We start from the raw sequence: 15,525 nt of genomic DNA on the forward strand, positions 1-15,525 counted from the left end.
ACTGCTCTGTGATTGCAGGGAAAATTGGACGCTCTGTGGGTGTTGCTGTCGAAAGGCTATGACCGCGTGTCTGTGTTGAGACCACACCCAGGAGACAAGGTAAGAGCCAACAAGCTGGATACATGTAGACCGAGCAAGGCTCATGTGAGGACAATAACCAGGCCCACTTCTACTAGCCAACTCTGACTGCTTCAAATTGAACCCAATGCTCTCTGAAACACGTCATGGTTTCCATGGCAGGAAAATGACTTCTCTTTGCAATTTTCCTGATCCAGCAACCTGTAACCAACTGACATGTGCAGTAACACAATTGTTCTGTACAGGCGTCTCTAAAACATATACTTTAGCTGTGCTATTATATCACCACGTGATGTTTATTGACCTGTTTAAATCTCTCAGACAGAAAGGTTGTGACGTTCAACTATTTAACAATAAGGTATTACCACCCCCTAGTGCATTGAAAAATAAATGTGCTTGTCTTTTCCTACTAGCACTGACTTTGCTGATAACTACTTTGTTGGGGGAAAATGTACTTGCTGCGATTTATATATTTTGTTGTCTCACCTAGCTATCTTCAGATGAATGCACTAATGTAAGTCGCTCTGGATAAGAGTGTCTGCTAAATGACACATGTAAATAAAATAAATAAATAAATAAAATAAATATACACTACCATTCAAAAGTTTGGGGTCACTTAGAAATGTCCTTGTTTTCAAAAGAAAAACAATTTTTAAGTCCATTAAAATAACATCAAATTGATCAGAAATACAGTGTAGACATTGTTAATGTTGTAAATGGCTATTGTAGCTGGAAATGGCTGATTTTTAATGGAATATCTACATAGGTGTACAGAGGCACATTATCAGCAACCATCAGTCCTGTGTTCCACTGGCACGTTGTGTTTGCTAATCCAAGTTATCATTTTAAAAGGCTAATTGATCATTAGAAAACCCTTTTGAAATTATGTTAGCACAGCTGAAAACTGTTGTGCTGATTAAAGAAGCAATAAAACTGGCCTTCTTGAGACTAGTTGAGTATCTGGAGCATCAGCAATTGTGGGTTCGATTACAGGCTCAAAATGGCCAGAATCAAATAACTTTCTTCTGAAACTCGTCAGTCTATTCTTGTTATGAGAAATGAAGGCTATTCTATGCGAGAAATTGCCAAGAAACTGAAGATCTCGTACAACGCTGTGTACTACTCCCTTCACAGAACAGCACAAACTGGCTCTAACCAGAATATAAAGAGGAGTGGGAGGCCCCGGTGCACAACTGAGCAAGAGGACAAATACATTAGATGTCTAGTTTCAGAAACAGGCAACTCACAGGTCCTCAACTGGCAGCTTCATTAAATAGTACCCACAAAACACCAGTCTCAACGTCAACAGTGAAGAGGCGACTCCGGGATGCTGACTTTCTAGGCAGAGTTGCAAAGAAAAAGCCATATCTCAGACTGACCATCTTAATCTTTTATTTTTATTGGCCAGTCTGAGATATGGCTTTTTGTTTTTATTTGGTGACGCATTTAGTCATTTAGCAGACACTCTTATCCAGAGCGACTTACAGTTAGTGAGTGCATACATTTTTCATACTTTTTTCATACTGGCCCCCCGTGGGAAACCCACAACCCACAAACCCACAACCCTGGCATTGCAAGCGCCATGCTCTACTAACTGAGCTACAGGACGCATTAATCAGGCTTTGCATAGGGGTTGGCAGGAGTACATTCTGAAACAACAGAAAATGTAGCAACAGAAATGGGTACAGCTGTTAGCAATAAAGCACACATAGAAAGAGAGGACTGATGGGAAAACTGACTTTAGAAAACTTGACATAATGTATCCCAATTTAAATCAAATCAAATCAAATTGTATTGGCCACATGCGCCGAATACAACAGGTGCAGACATTACAGTGAAATGCTTACTTACAGCCCTTAACCAACAGTGCATTTATTTTTAATAAAGAAGTAAAATAAAACAACAACAAAAAAGTGTTGAGAAAAAAAGAGCAGAAATCAAATAAAATAACAGTAGGGAGGCTATATATACAGGGGGGTACCGGTGCAGAGTCAATGTGCGGGGGCACCGGCTAGTTGAGGTAGTTGAAGTAATATGTACATGTGGGTAGAGTTAAAGTGACTATGCATAAATAATTAACAGAGTAGCAGCAGCGTAAAAAGATGGGGTGGGGGGGCAGTGCAAATAGTCCGGGTAGCCATGATTAGCTGTTCAGGAGTCTTATGGCTTGGGGGTAGAAGCTGTTGAGAAGTCTTTTGGACCTAGACTTGACACTCCGGTACCGCTTGCCGTGCGGTAGCAGAGAGAACAGTCTATGACTAGGGTGGCTGGAGTCTTTTTGACAATTTTGAGGGCCTTCCTCTGACACCGCCTGGAAGTCCTGGATGGCAGGAAGTTTGGCCCCAGTGATGTACTGGGCCGTACGCACTACCCTCTGTAGTGCCTTGCGGTCGGAGGCCAAGCAGTTGCCATACCAGGCGGTGATGCAACCAGTCAGGATGCTCTCGATGGTGCAGCTGTATAATTTTTTGAGGATCTGAGGACCCATGCCAAATCTTTTCAGTCTCCTGAGGGGGAATAGGCTTTGTCGTGCCCTCTTCACGACTGTCTTGGTGTGTTTGGACCATGATCGTTTGTTGGTGATGTGGACACCAAGGAACTTGAAGCTCTCAACCTGTTCCACTACAGCCCCATCGATGAGAATGGGGGCGTGCTCAGTCCTCTTTTTTTTCCTGTAGTCCACAATCATCTCCTTTGTCTTGGTCACGTTGAGGGAGAGGTTGTTCATTTAAAGAATTCACCCCCGTCTGCTGAACTCACTTTAGAGGGCGATATCTACTTGTCACGGAGACCGCCGAGGCTGCTCCTCCTCCTTGCTCGGGCAGGCTTCGGCGTTCGTCGTCCCCGGAGTACTAGCTACTACCGCTTGATGTTTTCGATGTTTGTTTGGTTATGTCTAGTTGGTGCACCTGTCTCGTATTCTGTCTTGATTATGTCTCCTATAAGTTCCCCTGTGTTAGGTTTGCATTTTGTGTGTTATTGTCCGCCTGTCTTGTATGTTTAGGTTCTGTGTCTTTGGCTTTTGTGGGATTTACGCACTCGCGTATTTGTTACACCTCTTGTGTTTTGGAGGCTGTTATTTTGTGTGTACCTTAAGAGGTATTGAGTAAAGTCGTCTTGACTATTCCTCTGTGTCCTGCGCTTGACTCCACCACCACATCCACATCAGAACCTTGACACTACTAAGCTAACATATGGAGTTGTTTTAAGATGGCCATACCATGGATCATTTTGCTATTACATTTTTTATTCTCTGTAGGCATAAAAAAGAATAAAAACATTATTTGATGAGACATTGAATTTGGCATTACTGTTGTTAGCCCATAGAAACGCATTGAATAACACATTCATACATGGCAAACCAGATAGTCCAAAAATAAATCCAAAGGAATTATGTTTTTAAGTGTTCTTATATCTGAGTGATATGAGAAAGCTCAGGATATATATTTTTTTCTACCCCCTTTGTTTTGGCACATTCCACCCCATATTCACTTTTATTCATTTCTACCACCCAGTACTGGGTTACCTTCAGACAACTCTTGTGAGCTTCTGAGTCTCAGACTTCGATAGTGGGATCCAAATAGTTTCTAGTTCAAACCATTCTGATTCAGTGGATTGCGACCATTGAGCTATAAAAGAACTGGACACAGCGTCCAAGATGGCCGACCATTGTTTTCAACGTACTCTACTCACGCTCACATACACCATAGATCTGGTTTTACTGGGATTACTACGCCTGTGGACAGACAGCTGGATCACGCGAACATGCTCGGGGAACTCTGCCAGCTCCGGGAGCGTGCCAAGCATGTGGACAGCTAAACAAACCAACCGCCACTTCCACCTCTCCAGCTGGGCTCATAATGTCAGAGCATGAATATAACATTTGAATATCTTCGGCTGTGAGTGATGGGGGGAAAAAACGGCATCAACAACAATTATTTGAATAATTCAATGCATGTTTTGTGCACAAAGGTGATGACTAAAGTCTCTTATTAGGAATTTTCAAATTTTACTTCTCTATGGGGCCGTCTATGGGAATTGTCTTTTTGGGCTGTAGATTAGTTAAACAGCAATACCGAAGCTGTCCTCTGGGAATTCGAAAGCGTGCTTCCAGTGTCACGGATTCAGCCGAGGCTGCCCCTCCTCCTTGCTCGGGCAGGCTTCGGCGTTCGTCGTCCCCGGAGTACTAGCTGCTACCGATCTATGTTTCTGTGTTTGACTTGTTTGGTCTTGATTGTCTACACCTGTTTCCCATTATGTTGTATTGTCTTCCCTATTTAACCCTCTGTCTTTCATTGTGTGTTGTGTGTGATTGTATTTCGTCATCGGCAGTCGTTAGTGTGCGGGTTATTTTCCTCCCTGTTTGGAGGTTGTATGTACTCAGATTACTCTGTAAACACACAAGGTTTTATTTAATAAAACGTGCTGACGTCACCGATTTTCGTGCGGCCACGGACATCGACGTCAGATTGTAAGGGGGGGGGGGGGGGGGGGGGGGGGTGAGAGAACAAAGAGGAATATTGATTCTGTAGACTCTACTTCCTCCTTCACAGGTAGTTAAACCTGAATTAATGTTTAACTTTTCAGGGTGGATGGAGCTGAAGTGCATTGTCAGCAAAGTTCTTCAATCATGTCATCTGAGGGATGGGTCCAAACAAAGATTTCTGCAAAGATTTTGGCATTTTCCAAAGATTTTGGCAAATCACAGGATGTTGTGTAATGTGGCTGATTGATTTGTTTTTTCCGTGTATATAACGCCATGTGGTTTATTGTGTAACTTGTTGATGAGAATGTGAGGATATTACAGTACACGCTTAGAAAGGTGCTATCTGTTTGGGACACTGATTGCACACATAAAGACCAATGCAGTCTTCTTAGGTAGAACTGTTTACTGTAGCTCCATTGGCCTGCACTCTCCACTGTAAGATGGTGACGAGAGACAGTGGAAATGACATAGAGACATCAGAAAATGTGGAACGTTGTCATGACTCATGACATTGCCTTCAGCAAAGGATAGCACATGAGAGGAAATAATATCTCACAAGAGAAAAAAGCTTTAAAAAAATAAGACTATTACCTATCACACTATAGATGACTGCAGGCTTAAATCACTACTAAGCCATTCATAATTAACAGTAGGAGTGAAACCTCATCTTCAGAAAGCTGTTCATTAGTACACAGGAAGCTAGGCGGAGCTCTAGTTTTCTTGTTGACTCTCAGTAAACAAGGCTGCTCTGGTTGCAATTAAGATCTCAAGTCAAGGCATTGTTTTTAGTTCCCCCAAAATCAATGCCGCTACGAGGGACAGAATCTGGTCGGGATACAAGCAATACTGCCTCTGGACATTACCTACTCAGTCCGATGCCCTTTATCCAATGTTCCAGTGCCCTGACAGGGCCAGTAGGGAGAGAGCTGTGCCCCTGCTTCCTCCGCTGACCCTGTGTTGGGGCTCTAATGAGGGGCTGTAGTGTTTTTCACTTAGAGACAAAGAAAACATTATGATGTGGTGCCATTAGGGTTGCAAAGCTACTGGTCATTTATCAAATTTACTGGAATCTTCAGTAATTTTGGTAATTATCAGAAAACCTATGGCAATCTAGCGTAACTTTGGTAATTTATACTTGAATAACTTTTTTAAACATTTATAGCTTCATTTTGTATATCTGTGTCCATGAGTTTCTAGTAGATAGACCATATGTTCAAGAGAAAATTGCCTAATTAATGAAATAATCAATGGCAATATTTTCAAGGAACTCTGCAACTCTTCCAACTATTTACCTTTTCCACAAATGCCACCAGTTTGATGCATATTGACATAGTAACATGAATAAAAGTGTGTGCATTTTTTAAAGGCTATTTAATGCTGATACCCTCATATCAAACAGCAATGGTATTCACTAAGTTGATGGTTTATATTTAGGATAATGTTTTACATCTTTGTCATTCTATTTTTTATTTTAAAATCATCTTATTTTATTATTTAATATCTTCCATGTGATAAGGCCGCACAGAGGGCCAGAGATAATTACAGACACCTGTGATAATCTGCTGTACCTAAAAGGGCCACTAAAAGTGTGTGCAAGATGGCGATTGGAAGGTTTGGCATGGTGGCAGCACTTTTACTTGATGTGTTTGGTTTAAACATCACTGGAAATAATTGCATCTGCATCTAGATGAAAGAACTGCAAATTCTCCGCAACGCCAACACTTCTGACGGCATCCAGCACTTCGGATTTGGAAGGAATGTAATATACCAAACATTCATTAGACCTTGGCACAAACCAAAACGATCATCCAAGGCCAGTCTGAAATCTCAAATTAATTGTGGATATCTTATAATAACTCTATGCCTTCTCCTATCGGGTGATATCCATCAATGCACTCCACCTCAGTTTATCACGAACACCATCAAACGGCCTATGCACCCATGCACCTCCTGCGAACGTTGGGTTAACAGTAACAGCAAAGCTCTGGTATGTTTGGAATGTGCGCAGTTGATTCATCTAAAATGCAGCGATCCTAGCTTTGGGCATGGGGTCAATGAAACTTACCTTTGCTGTCGGTGTGCTGTATCCGCGGGGTGTGTGAGCATCAAAGGTGGAGTGGGACCAGAGGACTCACATAGGACGGAGGGGGGGTCCACAGTAGCGCACAGGCCACCAGAGGCGAGAGACAGGGGATGCGGTGGTGAGGACGACGGAGCAGTGGAAGGTGAGCTGGCAATGCGCGTACATGAGGAGGGGTGCTCCGTAGCAGCAGAGAGGCCCCTGGAGGCAGTGCAGCCGGAGGATGGCAGTGCAGCGGGAGGCGAGTTACAAGTGGATCAGGAATTCAACGAGGCCTTTGGGAAGAAAGGTTTACATTTTGTGCACTTAAACGTCCGAAGCCTACTAACAAAGATTGATGAGATATGCCTGTTGGTTCGCAAATCAGTGGTGGGTGACATATGTTTTACAGAGACATGGTGGGATTCATCTGTTTGTGACTCAGAAATTGAGAAGGGCAATTACTCTGTTGTCAGGAAGGATTGGAATCAGAACGGTGGGGGCATATACAGTGCCTTCGGAAAGTATTCAGACCCCTTGACTTTTGTTACATTACAACCTTATTCTAAAATGGATTAAAAACAAACAAAAATACCCCATAATGACAAAGCGAAAACAGGTTTTTAGAAATGTTTGCAAATTTATGAAAATATAAAACAGAAATGCCTTATTTACATAAGTATTCAGACCCTTTGCTATGAGACTCAAAATTAAGCTCAGGTGCATCCTGTTTCCATTGATCATCCTTGATGTTTCTACAACTTGATTGGAGTCCACCTGTGGTCAATTTAATTGATTGGACATCATTTGGAAAGGCACACACCTGTCTATATAAGGTCCCACAGTTGACAGTGCATGTCAGAGCAAAAACCAAGCAATGAGGTTGAATGAATTGCCCGTAGAGCTCCGAGACAGGATTGTGTCCAGGCACAGATCTGGGAAGGGTACCAAAACATTTCTGCAGCAGTGAAGGTCCCCAAGAACACAGTGGCCTCCATCATTCTTAAATGGAAGAAGTTTGGAACCAACAAGACTCTTCCTAGAGCTGGCCGTCCGGCCAAACTGAGCAATCGGGGGAGAAGGGCCTTAGTCAGGGAGGTGACCAAGAACCCGATGGTCACTCTGACAGAGCTCTAGTGTACCTCTGTGGAGATGGGAGAACCTTCCAGAAGGACAACCATCTCTGCAGCACTCCACCAATCAGGCCTTTGTGGTAGAGTGGTCAGACGGAAGCCACTCCTCAGTAAAAGGCACATGACAGCCTGCCTGGAGTTTGCCAAAAGGCACCTAAAGACTCTCAGACCATGAGAAACAAGATTCTCTGGTCTGATGAAACCAAGATTGAACTCTTTGGCCTGAATGCCAAGCGTCACGTCTGGAGGAAATCTGGCACATTCCCTACAGTGAAGCATGGTGGTGGCAGCATCATGCTGTGGGGATGTTTTTCAGCGGCAGGGACTGAGAGACTAGTCAGAATCGAGGCAAAGATGAACGGAGCAAAGTACAGAGAGATCCTTGATGAATTACCTACACCAGAGCGCTCAGAACCTCAGACTGGGGTGAAGGTTCACCTTCCAACAGGACAACGACCCTAAGCACACAGCCAAGACAATGCAGGAGTGGCTTCGGGACAAGTCTCTGAATGTCCTTGAGTGGCCCAGCCAGAACCTGGACTTGAACCCGATCTAACATCTCTGGAGAGACCTGAAAATAGCTGTGCAGCAACACTCCCCATCCAACCTGACAGAGCCTGAGAGGATCTGCAAGAAGAATGGGAGAAAGTCCCAAAATACAGTTGTGCCAAGCTTGTAGTGTCATACCCAAGAAGACTCAAGGCTGTAATCGCTGCCAAAGGTGTTTCAACAAAGTACTGAGTAAAGTACTATAAATTAGCAAAAATTTCTAAAAACCTGTTTTTGCTTTCTCATTATGGGGCATTGTGTGTAGATTGATGAGGGGGAAAAAACTATTTTATCAATTGTAGAATAAGGCTGTAACCTAACAAAATGTGGAAAAAGTAAAGGGGTCTGAATACTTTCCGAAGGCATTGTATACCTTTCTAAGATCGGACATTGCTTATAACGTCAGATTGGATTTAATCGATGATCTGGAGATTGTCTGGCTGGACATCTTCCTTCCCAAAAACAAGCCGATTTTTGTTGTGGGTGTGTTACAGGCCGCCCAATCAGAATGCATTCTATAAAGGTCTCGAAATTGGGTTGTCACTGTAATGATTCCCTGGTGAAGGAAATAATTTTGTTAGGGGATTTCAATACTGATGTCTGCAAAAAGGATAGCCCAACCCACAATGTATTTATGCACTTCTGTAGATCATTTGCTCTGACCCAAATTATAAAAGGTCCCACCAGGGTATGTGAAACAGTGCAAAGTACGATTGACTTAATATTGGTGTCTGATAAATCCAAAATATTGCAGAGTGGAGTAATAGTCTATGGAATCAGTGATCATTTTATTACAAGGAGGATTTTTAAAGATATATTTAAGTGTCACAAAACTTTTAGAATCACAGGACTCAAAAAATACTGTGTTGAAATGTTTAGGGAGCAAGTGGGTAAAATTGACTGGTCACTTGTGCTGGATAGTGTACGGGTAGGCAGTGCCTGGGAAGCCTTTAAATGTAGATTCCTTGATGTGGTGAATGTGGTGGCTCCCCTTAGACGGGTCAGAGTAAAGCAGAGATCTAGCCCTTGGTTTAATCATCAGTCTTTAAGAAATGTAAGAACTCTCAAGAGCAGCCTGATTTTTCTCCTATACAAACGTCACAGAAATGAAGCACAGAGCAGGATGGATGAAGCTAAGAGGGGTTACTTTACTGATAATCATTGAGAACAAAAATGACCCTAAAAAGCTTTGGAAATCATTTTAAGAAACTAGGCTGTAGTAGTACTACCAAAAACAAACTAAACAGTATTGGACTGAACATCAGGGGGGAGATGGTATATGAATGGTTGCCAATGAATTTAACTTGGTTTTTTAAAAACTTCTGTTGCCATTAAACTGGTTAGCAAGCTGCCCACCAGTTCTGGTTTGTATTGAAACGTCCAAGTCAATAAGTATTATGCCGAGCCAAACTCTTTATATTTCGCAAATGTATGCAAAAGCAGTAGCCAGTACGCTAGCAGAGTTTAAATGCTCCAAAGCCACAGGCCTGGATAATATTCCTGCAATGTTTCTTAGAGATTCTGCTGAGGAAATTGCCCATATTGTTAATCTCTCTCTTGAACAAGGCATCTTTCCCAAGGACATGAAACAAGCTGAAGTTATACCTCTGTATAAGAAGGGGACAAAGTCTGGCCCTGGGAATTATAGGCCTGTGTCTGTCCTCAGTATAACATCCTCATACTCAACTGATTCATATCTACTTTACTTGACTGACTTCATCAGGAAAGAGATTGATGAGGGAAATCTCTGTGGAATGGTACTGCTTGACCTACAGAAGGCCTTTGATACAGTTAACCGCTGTCTCCTAATCTCCAACACAAAGCCCTGACTTCAATCCTATAGAAAATTTGTGGGCAGAACTGAAAAAGCGTGTGCGAGCAAGGAGGCCTACAAACCTGACTCAGTTACACCAGCTCTGTCAGGAGCAATGGGCCAAAATTCACCCAACTTATTGTGGGAAGCTTGTGGAAGGCTACCCGAAACGTTTGAACCAAGTTAAACAATTTAAAGGCAATGCTACCAAATACTAATTGAGTATATGTAAACTTCTGACCCACTGGGAATGTGATGAAATAAATAAAAGCTGAAATAAATCATTCTCTCTACTATTATTCTGACATTTCACATTCTTAAAATAAAGTGGTGATCCTAACTGACCTAAGACAGGGAATTTTTACTAGGATTAAATGTCAGGAATTGTGAAAAACTGAGTTTAAATGTATTTGGCTAAGGTGTATGTAATCTTCCGACTTCAACTGTATGTTGGGGAGCATACTTAGCATAGAGCTTACTAACATTTTATAACAAGTATTTATGGTTCTGCGCCCAGATATCTATGATTACTTTCCCCATGTTAGGGATGCACACAATCACAGCACCTGATAAGGTGTTGCTAATGTGTGCTTATACAGGTTCAGGAGTAATGCTGGGAAAGGTACTTTCTTGTATACTGGAGCCTCAGAGTGGAATTGCCTCTGCCCATAAAAACGATGTCCTCTCTAGGCAGCTTTAAAAATAAAGTAAAAAACTGATGTCTTCTGTGCCCATTTGAATGTACCTTACGATGTAATTGCAATGATGAGATAGATGTTCTTCTTATTTGTTTTTATGTTTTATCTCGCTGTCATACTGTGTGCAACCGTGTTGGATCTTGCTTAGCCATCTTGTCTCAAGAGGACTACACTGGAAATAAGTCCCAGACTTTATTGTGTGTTATCCTCGATGATTTAACTCATGTGCATGTATGGCTTTTCAAGTTTTATGTGTGCTTGTTTTTTAAATGGTCGAATTAATAAACTAAACAAACACTAGATGTCTTGTGATAGATTACATAACATCCTTATAAGATATCAAAATTCTGGTAGTCAGCTGTAGACATTCAAATAGAGTTCCAAAAACATGTGGAATCTATGCCAAGGTGCATTGAAGCTGTTCTGGCTCGTGGTGGCCCAACGCCCTATTAAGACACTTTATTTAGGTGTTTCCTTTATTTTGGCAGTTACCTACAGTACCAGTCAAAGGTTTGGACACACCTACTCATTCCAGGGTTTTTCTTTATTTTTACTATGTTCTACATTGTAGAATAATAGTGAAGACATCAAAATTATGAAATAACACATGTATCATGTAGTAACCAAAAAAGTGTTAAACAAATCAAAAAATATTTGAGATTTGAGATTCTTCAAAGCAGCCACCCTTTGCCTTGATGACAGCTTTGCACTCTCTTGGCATTCTCTCAACCAGCTTAATGAGGAATGCTTTCCCAACAGTCTTGAAGGAGTTCCCACAAATTCTGAGCGCTTGTTCTGCGGTCCAACTCGTCCCAAATCATCTCAATTGGGTTGAGGTTGGGTGATTGTGGAGGCCAGGTCATCTGATGCAGCACTCCATCACTCTCCTTCTTGGTGAAATAGCCCTTACACAGCCTGGAGGTGTGTTGGGTCATTGTACTGCTGAAAAACAAATGATAGTCCCATTCAGTTTCTAACAAACAGTACATCATTGTTATGCCTCCAGCTAATTCAACTGACCAGCGCAACTGACAAAGCAATAAAATAACATACATGTGTGTCAGTGGAGGCTGCTGAGGGGAGGACGGCTCATAATAATGGATGGAACGGTGCGAATGGAATGGCATCAAACGTGTTTGATGTATTTGATACCATTCCACTGATTCTGCTCCAGCCATTACGTCATCCCCAATTAAGGTGTCACCAACCTCCTGTGATGTGTGTCTTGTCACTGGTGTCTGTGGAACATCAATGTGTGTCACGCTCGTCGATAGAAGTGGACCAATGCGCAGCGTGATGAGTGAACATACTTTTATTTTAGATTCACCACACGAACAAAACAACAAACCGATAACGTGAAGTCCTTGGTTACAATACAAAACCAACACGGAACAAGATCCCACAAAACACTGTGGAAAACAGGCTGCCTAAGTATGGCTCCCAATCAGAGACAACAAGCAACAGCTGATACTCGTTGCCTCTGATTGAGAACCACCCCGGCCAACACAGAAACACATGAGCTAGATAATCAACCTAGAACACAAAACACATAGAAACAACACACCCTGGCTCAACATAACAGAGTCCCAGAGCCAGGGCGTGACAATGTGACTGACTTTCCTCATTTGAATAATGAGCTCTGTGTCTCTTAAGCCACTTTTATACCTGGTTCGAACATGCGTAATTTGCCCTGATCTTGTCCTCATTCTGATACTGCCCACAATTGTAGACCGGTGTAGTTGATTAAAAGACTCATTGGGAACTGATTTTGATCAGATCTTATAAGTATAAACGGGCAAGATAAGGACGCATGTTAGCGGCAGGTATAAACGGGACTTGAGATATGTATGGAGACTGGATAATGCATACCTTTATTGCCTTTTACTATGAAGCACACCACCTCTACAACTGACCAGTGGATTCAGAATTAGTACATTGCGTTCTTCTAACCTTGTTTCTCTCTTACGTTTCAGGGCCGATGCATGAACTTCACCCGGGTCAAGTCCAATCCTCCTCCTCGCTACCCCCACTACAACCATCACTCAGCCCCCATCTACACCCCTCCAAGCGGATGCAGCCCACCGCCTCCCCAAGGCATGCTCCCCCCTCCCCCCAACAGCCCCCCAGCATCCCCTTTTCCATCCTCCACCTCCACACTGCCCTCAACATCCCCTCCTTTTTCTACCACTCCTCTTCCACCTCCAATTTCTCCACCTCCTACCATTACACCTCCACCTTACACTCCACCTCCAACTCGAACCCTTCCTCCAAGCACTCTGTATATTCCTCCTCCTCCTATGTGCCCCCCCTCCCCTCCACCACCTGCATCCCCAACCGGCTCTCTACCCCCTCCCCCTCAGGCCCCTCCTCCAGGACGAGGCTTCCTGCCCCCACCCCCTACCCGCCCACCACCACGCCCCTCTCTGTAGATCCTCAGCAGTGATTGGAAGAGAGAGGGACACGGGATGACTAGGACAAGGAAGATCAACATGAATCACAACTGTCCTGTCTCCCCTAAATCTTTGATTGTTCCCTCATTCCACTGCCAGTCAGGATATCTGTGTGGCTCACGCCACAACCAACCAGCTGATGACTTGTCAGCTATTTGTCTACAGTGGGCCATGTACACATCTAGGTCAACAGTACAAAGAGAAGTTGTACTTAAGGTTCTACAGATGTCTCCTGATGGACAGCTTTCCTCATAGATATACATCTATGTTGTCCATAGATGGCCAGGTCTGCACAAAAACACGGTTACCTTGTCACGGTCTTGAGGGCTAAGCCCATCTGTCCATTCTAGAACCAACAGAAGAATGGATGGATATCGTTGTGACAAAGCAAAGCCAAGTATTGGATGGTTGCCTCTTAAAAAATGTTTTTACTAAGGCTCTAGAGAGTTGGCATAGGTAGTATTATGTTCAGAAAAAAATTGAGAGATGTCTCCAAATGATATTCCAATAATGTATCAGTCTGAATTATAAGTTATTATGAGCAGCGGAAGGATTCTTTGCCAGTGGTAGTTTCTTTAGAGATTAGCCAAAGTAAATCCAGTAAAAGTAATATCTCAATGAATCACTAAAAAGTCCCAGTGCCAATCGCCCTGCTTTACTGCACAATTATTGTCAAGTCAAGGGCAAGTTTGCATAATGTCAGCATAGAGGATGATTTTGTGCCTTAATGAGCCTTTAAATGGGCAGCGCAGTTAACGTGATTTTCCTGGTTTTTTATGATATTTCTACACTATAAGGTCGAAATTACACTCAGACATTTTGAAAATGATGATAATGTCTTTTTTGTGTAAGAGCTGTTTAAAAAATATATATATTTTCATTTTTTTCTACACACCCACACGATCAGACTGAGCATTTCAATGGCAAAAGGAGGCACAGGGAAATAAATGACAAAATATATAATTTGGAGTTATTTTCAATAAACACGCACAGTGATTTATTAGACATACAGTGATGATTTAAAAATTAAAAAAGACTGCATGGGGGCTTTAATTAAAAACACAATGTTATCTGAGAGCAATTACATTCCCGTGGTTTAAGTAATTTGTTAATGCATGTAACAGTGTTTTGATTAATTAATGGGTGTTCGTTTATATCATTCATAAAAATGTTTATACATATAGAGTGTATAAATATGTCTTACTTTTTGTGTCTTTGTATTGTTCACTCAGTATTGGATAACAATTTTTGCAGAGTATGATTGTAGGGTGAAATAATGAATTATTGCGAATAAATGAAAGTAAATGTGTGCAAACGAGTCCTCGCAATTATGTGAAATTCCTCGGTCAGCAGTATCAATGGTTAATGTTACATAGTTGGGTTTCATTGTTGTATACACTATATATAGAAAGGTATGTCGACACACCTTCAAATTTGTGGATTCAGCTATTTCAGCCACACCCGTTACTGACAGGTGTATAAAATTGAGCACACAGCCATGTAATCTCCATAGACAAACATTGGCAGTAGAATGGCCTTACTGAAGAGCTCAGTGACTTTCAACGTGGCATTGTCATAGGATGCCACCTGTTATGATGAGTTTCTCGGGTATCAAGTAATTAAGGATGCAAGAATATACTTAGACAACTATGTGGAAAGTTAATACAAATGTTTAATAGTCGGTCTAGCTATTCCGAACTACTGAACAAAGAAAATATCTCATTTTATATACTTTCTGTTACACGTTTCTTCAAGAACATCTGTTAACCCTCAATGGGCACTCCCTTCTTTGATGTTATTACCTTGTACCCCAAGTCAGTATATCATGTCCATCAATCATTCTAAGATCAACCTCAGTAATCTCCCTCGACATAATGGAATCCTTGGTATTCAGACTGTGCGGCGCTCAGAATCGCTTATCTACTAACTTTAACCTGGTTCACACAACACTACGAAATGACATCATAACAATCCTTCTCTTTTTTTATCTTTTGGGTAAGTAACATTACTCAGATATAACATTATTATTTTTATTTATTTTACCTTTATTTAACTAGGCAAGTCAGTTAAGAACAAATTCTTATTTACAATGACGGCCTACACCGGCCAAACCCGGACGACGCTGGGCCAATTGTGCGCCGACCTATGGGACAGCCGGTTGTGATACAGCCTGGAATCGAACCTTAACCCTAACAATTCACATATAACTTGATATAAAATAAAATGTTCTCCAATCAGTAGTATATATATGATTAGTAT

At 42.0% G+C, this 15,525-nt stretch overlaps 1 protein-coding gene across 1 annotated transcript in view; it reads left to right on the plus strand.

Moving 5' to 3' along the window:
- LOC311144585 (anthrax toxin receptor 1-like) overlaps window positions 1-14,575 on the plus strand; it is a gene marked incomplete at its 5' end in the record, with an annotated part of 48,094 nt that extends 33,519 nt beyond the window's left edge. The window contains 2 exons of the mRNA XM_084180617.1: window positions 19-99; window positions 12,790-14,575. Of these exons, the coding sequence (XP_084036743.1) occupies window positions 19-99; window positions 12,790-13,245 (537 nt within the window). The 3' untranslated portion in view covers window positions 13,246-14,575. The remainder of the gene's footprint in view (window positions 1-18; window positions 100-12,789) is intronic.
- Between the last annotated feature and the right edge of the window lie 950 nt (window positions 14,576-15,525).

The sequence above is a fragment of the Coregonus lavaretus genome, assembly GCF_964263955.1.
Source record: "Coregonus lavaretus genome assembly, chromosome: 17".
NCBI lineage: Eukaryota > Metazoa > Chordata > Actinopteri > Salmoniformes > Salmonidae > Coregonus > Coregonus lavaretus.